The 8,367-nt window shown below is 44.5% G+C and overlaps 1 protein-coding gene across 1 annotated transcript; it reads left to right on the top strand.

The window, feature by feature from the left end:
• Positions 1-1,077: 1,077 nt before the first annotated feature.
• LOC119297874 (O-acyltransferase WSD1-like) lies at positions 1,078-5,911 on the top strand. Its single transcript, XM_037575488.1, has 7 exons — positions 1,078-1,323; positions 1,442-2,050; positions 3,070-3,136; positions 3,223-3,296; positions 3,421-3,612; positions 3,692-3,829; positions 5,747-5,911. The coding sequence occupies exons 1-7, from the start codon at positions 1,078-1,080 to the stop codon at positions 5,909-5,911; spliced, it is 1,491 nt and encodes a 496-aa protein (XP_037431385.1).
• The last annotated feature ends 2,456 nt before the right edge of the window (positions 5,912-8,367 follow it).

Here is an 8,367-nt window from a genome sequence, read left to right as displayed (position 1 = left end):
TAGTGTATCGAGACTGTCCTTATGATAGAAATATGTACATAAATGAGAAAACTTGAATACAAATAAATCCTAGCCACATCTTTGTATTGAGATTCTACAAATGAATAAATTAAGTGCCAATATGATACTAATCTATTATATTATGCATTGAAGAAGAGCTAGTATCATAAATTGATATTATCATACAAATGATGAGGCGCGGAACACCACATCATTCCTTTGTTCCACACTTGCCAGGTGAGGCTTGCAGGACAGCCATGCAAACCTCAACAAGGTGGAATGCCCGGATGGTCGCACCATGGGTGTTGATGTTCAGTGCTCGCTAGAAAGTGGAGGCGAAGGGACACTAGAAGATGAGATGCTCAGCAGTCTCCAGGGGTCAGGGCAAAGATCACAACCAACCTCCTCGTTCGCGATGATGGTTTTCCGAAGGGGGATGTCACACGCGCGGATGCGGGCAAGGGTGAGCATCCAAGTGAAGAATTTGACCCATAACAGCACCCTGGAAGCCCAAATCGTGGCACTGTAACTCGTATAGACGGTCAGTCAACAGAGCACCACACACACCACCACATAGTGTAAGCCTTGGGAAGGCGAATCAAGGTGACCATGTTCTGAACTGCCCGGTGCTGCACCTCACCCGCAGTTGTATTTTGTTGTCTTGGGACCGAAACTTTGTATTTTTATGTAGCCCACAACTTATTTTTGTTATGGAAAAGCTGATGTGAAAATGCTGTTGTGGAAAAGCTGGAGGCCGTTTGGTAAAACAGTCCTGAAACTGTGGATTTGGCTGTGAATTGTCTATAACACCCACGGGTTCTCATTGAATATGTTTATATAGTAATTGGAATTAAAGAAGTGATATGTACATTTGTAGGTAACTGAACCATCATTTTCCAAAGGAAAATTATAACAATGTAGGCAATCCATATAGCTAACACATACGCAATGCTAGTTGGTGCAGAATTGCAGATTCCAGGTATAGCGAACTAGCCTTCCTTTCCTTTCCTACTTATATCACACCTACGAAGGTCCATGGAAATTATCAATCGAGTAGCCGCTAGCCACTCGCCACTCATGGAGGTAGCAGCCACTCCGCCAAGACGTCCGCGCTCTGTCCATGTGTCGGCAGAGATGGAATGTGCTGACAGTTCCATGGCGGTGGAGCCGGAGCCCATGAGCCCTACCGGAAGAATCTTGGAGGAGATGGGTGTCTGCATCGTCGTCCTGATGGGGCTCGGCACGCCAGTAAACCTACCCGTCTTCCGCGCCGGCATCGAAACAGAACTGGTCACCCGATTCCCGCGCTTCCGCAGCGTTCAAGTAATTACAAGAACTTGCGTATAGTCTGTTTCATTCTTGTATATGTTTCTGAAATAATTTACCATCTGCTTCTATATATATCATAATCATCTGCCCATAATATTGCATGTAATAAAAGGTAATGGATGGATCCAAGGACGGCAAACCAGGATGGGTGCAAACAAAGGTGAACGTGGACGACCACATCGTCGTCCCTGTGCTTGATCCTGCTGCAGTGGTTTTTGACCCGGAAAAGACCGTGGAGGACTACGTGGCGTCCCTGTCCACGCTTCCAATGGACAGGCGTCGCCCTCTTTGGGAGTTCCACTTCCTCGACTTCCCAACCTCTGAGGCGACCTCCACGGCCGTGCTCCGGCTCCACCACTCCATCGGCGATGCCATGTCAATCATGACACTCTTCATGGCGTCGTCATGCAGCACAGCTGACCCAGCGAGGCTTCCGGCCATGCCGCCGCCGCCCAAGCGCACTGGCGCCATCTACCAACCGCAGCCACGACCTGCGCTGTCTTCGTTAGGCGATTATCTGGCGTGGGCATGGTCCTATTTTGTGCTGGTGTGGCACACGCTAGTGGACATCATATTGCTTGCTGCCACCGTACTGTTCCTGAGTGATCCACGCACGCTCTTGACACGTGGAGACAACGGCGAGTCTCACCGCCGTAAGCGTTTCGTGCATCGGAGCATTAGCCTTGACGATGTCAAGCTCATCAAGACTACCATGAACTGCGTAAGTAAAGCCGTTCAAACTTTATATTATCTAGGTGAAACAACGCTACAAATAAAATTAATAAAAACCGAGTTCGTACAAAAACCGCACCTTAGTTAAACAGGTGAATCCATAACATATGTACACTAATGCGCACCCTCCTGTTATAATTCTTTGTATGTTTGTAGTTGACGATTAGATCAAAGTTTTAAATAGCATTGCTATAGCATTTGGAGAGCCCTCCTGCTTAAGCTATGGAGTTTTAACACTAAACTGAAAAGGACGCCAGTAGCGGGCTAATTTTCAATATAGAGCTAATTTCTGCCTTATTCTTCCTTATTTTCAATATGTATATATGATGCATTGATGCAAATGTGGGTTATTCAATTCGGATGCCTGATCAATGGTTTTTTTATGCCTAAGAATGTGTATGTCAAGTATATGGTTGTATCATATATCGTATGCTTAATTTTCCCAAAAATATATGATTTAAGCAAAAGTGCTAAATGAGGCCTAGCTTCGCTATAGCTTGTCATAACTTCTAGCAGAGCTGCTGCTAAATGGCTTAACCCTCTATTTAAAACTTTGGTATGGATTATGTTTAACTCTATATTTTATATAGATTTAACCAAGGAGTCTACATGGAATGTTGGAAGCTATCTGGATAATTTCTTGAAAAAAATCAAATGGTTATTAAACATGGTAAATTCGATAAAAATATCTTACATTTTAAATTCTCCTCTAAACAATTCATGAAAAAATATAACACCTAATTTTCCAAAAATAAATAAATATGTGGCCTGGCCTTACAATGCCTAGGTTCAATGACTAGTTGTTCAATAGCATGGCCTTGCCCCCCTAATTAAGCTAACAGAAATGTGACTCACTGGCTGGATGACGCTTTTTGATTTGACTTAATGGATATGTTTCTCTCTCCTTTTTTGGGGGGATAAAAAGGTAGGCTACAGTCTACCTTATGCATTCCAAACCAGACCAAAGTCTGAGAATAGTTCAGTTACAGAGGGGCTTCATTTTTACAGACTCTGAACGATGTGCTAGTTGGTGTGACTTCAGCAGCTCTTTCACGATACTACTTTAGAAAGTCTGGTAAGTGGTATACCTAACAACGATTACAAATGTGCTTATTTATAGACGTGGAATTTTCACAAATTTCTCTATTATTTTCAAATTAGGTCACACTAACACTAAGAGTATCTGTTTGCGATCATTTGTTCCTGTCAACATAAGGCCAATCTCTAGTCGACAGGTAAGTATTTCATATTTTCGAATAGTTTTGAAATAAATATTGAAATTAAATACTGTAACATGACCTTCATATTTTGTTAAGAATATACAATTTCTTTAATTTTATTCTTACAAACAATGAACAGACATATGTTACCAAGGTAGAGACGGGCAATCGACTTAGCAGCCTCATCTGCCCACTTCATATAGCTTTGCACAATGATCCCCTTGATTATGTTCGCAAGGCAAACAGATCTATGCACAGGAAAAAAAGTTCTTTAGAAGTGATGTTCACACAAGTGGTTGGTGAACTTTTGGTGAAATGCTTCGGTGTAAAGGTAGCTATATTCCGTGCTCCTTTTGTACTTTTACTATTCATATGTTTCTAAATACAATGCAACTTGCCAATGAAAGCAGATAGGAGCTTTTATCTTCCACCGCTTGGGCACACATACAACCATAGCCTTATCAAATGTCATTGGACCAGCTGAACGTATAACATTATGTGGACACCCAATTGTCTTCATGGCGACTAGCATCTACGGGCAACCACAAGTATGTCACTTATGTTCTTACATCCAAAATACAATCATCCTTAAGTTGCTTAATTATAGAAACAATGAAACATCCTCATACCGTGTGGTTTTTGTCAACACAACTCATCAACTTCATAATCAATAGAGCAGTACATATCACTCCCATATGTTAAATTTTGAATCATTGTCCTTCATTGGTATAAATTGTCGAAACCCTAATAAGCCGAGTCAAATATATTGTCATTTTCAATAGGTTACTATTTTTGCTCTATTGGTGCTGCCCACTTTTGGTGACAAGTCAGAACATTGCAAAAATTATGTAGTTGCCTTTGGTTGTTCGTGCATGGGCCCCTCAAAGTCTCGGGGCCTTCCTAATATTCGTAACGTGACTATATAAATACTAAGGGCATCTCTAACTTGGTCACCCATTTCCCTTATATGCCCAGATCGGATGATCCACACATTTTTAGGGCTTCAACGTGGATGCCCATTTTTCGCCGGACCAGGTCAAACATTGAAAATCCCACGGCTGGCCCAAATCTAGGGGATCACAAGGAGAGTTTAGACGTCCATCATGTTGTACCCTAACAGTTCACACCCACTCAAAACCTTTCCTGGATCACTGCTCCTCCTACCCGCACTGATCCTCAGTCGGCCAGCCCACTGTCCGAGCAGCCTATCTTGCTATTAAAATCGGCCGGCAACCCCCCAAGCACTAGCCTCAACCATTTCATCATCCCCACCCATCCGCGCCACTGCTACGCTCTACCCCTCGCCATGTCTCCCCATTTTTTTCCGCTCAAGCTCAAGTGATCCTACCGCCCCCCGATAACCGGTATAACAACCAGCTCTCCCCGCCGAATGGGCCTTCATGTTGTCTATGTGTAGTGGAGGTCACCACATCCAAGGAGAGGAGACGCGCACCGCTCGTTTGGTCGCCAAAGCAAAGAAGGAGGAGGTCACCGTTCTTCCATCCATGGATCTACTGGGAGTCACACACCACACATCACACCGCATATGTGAAGGAGGAGGAGGCGATCGCCACTGTTGAAGCCTGAGCCAAGGTCACGGTGTGCAAAGCCCATGACACCATTGATCGGGCCACTGAGCAGAAGATGGTATTTAGGATGAGCAGAGGCGTTTCCCGCTTCCATACCAAAGAAAGCAAACATCACTATTGCCGCACTAGTTGCCGCCTCGGTTGATAGTGAGGAATCCCACTCAGATGTGTCTGAAGAGGAGGTGTCTTCACGGGCTCCAACCATCATTATAATAGATTAGATTTATATTTCTAAGCTAAACGTAAGATCAAGATCTACTTATGAAAAAATGATTAAGGGATAGGTTGAATGGCCTCCATCTGGTCGGATGTCTACGGACACATCTGGACATGTCTGCGGACATATAGGGGTATTTGTTTGAGGATCCGTCATGGATATGCCCTAAAGGGTGCACACGGTCTGGAGGGTTTGCATTTGTACTAGTTCATATCCTCCTTTTTACAAAAATGCTACAATAATGGAAACTTCAATAGAAAAGGAGTAGACCCTGTACATACATTCTATCATCTCTAATGCATATATATATAGCCAGAGCTAGCTACCGTTACCCCCCCCCGCCCCCCTATAAGTCCTAACTTTCTTATAAAAAAGGTAAACTCTACCATGTGCTTAGTGAATGGAAAATCAAACGTACATGTAAGGGTGGGCATTTAGGTTTAGGTTTTACCTAATTATGTACCTTCAAAATTTCTTAAAACATTTATAGATGAGCATCATGTTATAAAATGAGCACCTTAAGAATTAAATTCATGCAAAAATGGGATTGATTATGTACTCTATAAAAAAGGAAGTGGTTGTTCTCACACTATTTAAGAAACCACTTAAAAAATATACTTAATTCGATTAGTATTTATTTTTCTGGATTGTTTGTGTAGGCTTTGACCATGCACTACCTAAATTACGGTAGTACTATCAAGGTAATTATGGCAGTTGATGACGCACAGTTTCCAGATTGTCACCAAATTTTGGATGATTTTGCTGAGTCCGTCAAGCTCATGAAGGATGCGGCAGTCCTAAGCAACTTAACAATATCGACATAATGACTGTGTAATGGGCAGTTGAATATGTGTGCCATGTTAACACCACACATATATGCAATCATTTGCTACTTATGTACTAGTATTGCGTGTGTACTTAATTGTGTGCGTGTGCGTGTGTGTGTGTGTGTGTGTGTGTCATATATTCATATTTTAGTGTATTTGTTTATGTCAATCACTATTGTGTTCAATGTTTTCCCTGTACTACATAATTGGTTATCACATTCGGCTTATCATAGAAAGTTGTTGAAACATAGATTTTTTCTTAAGGGAAGTCAAAAGTTGGTCCTCTTGGATCGAGCGCCTGAGGAGTGTCGCCGACGATCTCAGTCGGGTAGCTTCAGCGCTACCAGCTCGGGTTGCCCAGCCAAGATGGAACCATGTTTTCCAATTGCACAAACTGTCAGCAACAACCCGACTCACGAGGTCTTCATGGAGGGAGCATGTTATAGTGTGGTCACCAGTCGCGATGTCCTGATGACCCCTTCCTTCCTGATACCAATATCCTGAACTCTTGTGGACTCAGTTGTTGGGCCCTAAAGTGCAAATGCTTGCAACATTAGTAATTTTTCCCTTAGTGAAGAACCAATATATCAATCCGTGGAGTCTTATTATATAGCCAATGATCAGTACCTGTAGACAACTAAGACACTTCACTTGGTAACCAAGAGTCCTAGTAAGGGTATCAACTTTACAAGTCTTTCTAGTTCCAAGTATTTGTTGGGGAACGTAACAGAAATTTAAAATTTTCTACGCATCACCAAGATCAATCCATGGAGTAATCTAGCAACGAGGGGAAGGGGAGTGCATCTACATACCCTTGTAGATCGCTAAGCGGAAGCGTTCAAGTGAACGGGATTGATGGAGTCGTACTCTTCGTGATCCAAATCACCGATGATCCTAGTGCCGAACGGACGGCACCTCCGCGTTCAACACACGTACAGCCCGGTGACGTCTCCTACGCCTTGATCCAGCAAGGGGAGAAGGAGAGGTTGGGGAAGACTCCATCCAGCAGCAGCACGACGGCATGGTGGTGAAGGAGGAGCGTGGTAATCCTGCAGGGCTTTGCCAAGCACCGTAGGAGAAGAGGAGGACTTGGGAGAGGGGGAGGGCTGCGCCAGAACTTGGGGTGTGGCTGCCCTCCCAACCCCCACATATATATAGGGGCAAGGGAGAGGGGGGCCGGCCCCCTCAGATCCAATCTGAGGAGGGGGCGGCAGCCAAGGGGGGTTGCCTTGCCCCCCAAGGCAAGGGGGGCGCCCCCCTTTAGGGTTCCCCCAAACCCTAGGCGCATGGGCCCTAGGGGGGAGGCGCCCAGCCCACTAAGGGGCTGGTCCCTCTCCACATACAGCCCATAGGGCCCTCCAGGGCAGGTGGACCCTCCCGGTGGACCCCCGGAACCCCTCCGGTGGTCCCTGTACAATACCGGTAACCCCCGAATTATTCCGGTGACCGTATGATGACTTCCCATATATAAATCTTTACCTCCGGACCATTCCGGAACTCCTCGTGACGTCCGGGATCTCATCCGGGACTCCGAACAACATTCGGTAACCACGTACATCTATTCCCTATAACCCTACTGTCATCGAGCCTTAAGTGTGTAGACCCTACGGGCTCGGGAGTCATGTAGACATGGCCAAGACAACTCTCCGGTCAATAACCAACAGTGGGATCTGGATACCCATGTTGGCTCCCACATGCTCCACGATGATCTCATCGGATGAACCACGATGTCAAGGATTCAATCAATCCCGTATACAATTCCCTTTGTCCATCGGTCCGATACTTGCCCGAGATTCGATCGTCGGTACCCCGATACCTTGTTCAATCTTGTTACCGGCAAGTCTCTTTACTCGTTGCGTAACACATCATCCCGTGATCAACTCCTTGATCACATTGTGCACATTATGATGATGTCCTACCGAGTGGGCCCAGAGATACCTCTCCGTTTACGCAGAGTGACAAATCCCAGTCTCGATTCGTGCCAACCCAACGGACACTTTCGGAGATACCTGTAGTGAACCTTTATAGCCACCCAGTTACGTTGTGACGTTTGGTGCACCCAAAGCATTCCTACGGTATCCGGGAGTTGCACAATCTCATGGTCTAAGGAAATGATACTTGACATTAGAAAAGCTTTAGCATACGAACTACACGATCTTTGTGCTAGGCTTAGGATTGGGTCTTGTCCATCACATCATTCTCCTAATAATGTGATCCCGTTATCAACGACATCCAATGTCCATGGTCAGGAAATCGTAACCATCTATTGATCAACGAGCTAGTCAACTAGAGGCTTACTAGGGACATGGTGTTGTCTATGTATCCACACATGTATCTGAGTTTCCTATCAATACAATTCTAGCATGGATAATAAACGATTATCATGAACAATGAAATATATTATAATAATAACTAATTTATTATTGCCTCTAGGGCATATTTCCAACAGTCTC

The sequence above is a fragment of the Triticum dicoccoides genome, chromosome 5A (genome assembly GCF_002162155.2).
Source record: "Triticum dicoccoides isolate Atlit2015 ecotype Zavitan chromosome 5A, WEW_v2.0, whole genome shotgun sequence".
In the NCBI taxonomy this organism is placed as follows: domain Eukaryota; kingdom Viridiplantae; phylum Streptophyta; class Magnoliopsida; order Poales; family Poaceae; genus Triticum; species Triticum dicoccoides.
The sequence above is the reverse complement of the archived record's forward strand: the minus strand, read 5'-3'. Positions and strand labels throughout refer to the sequence as shown.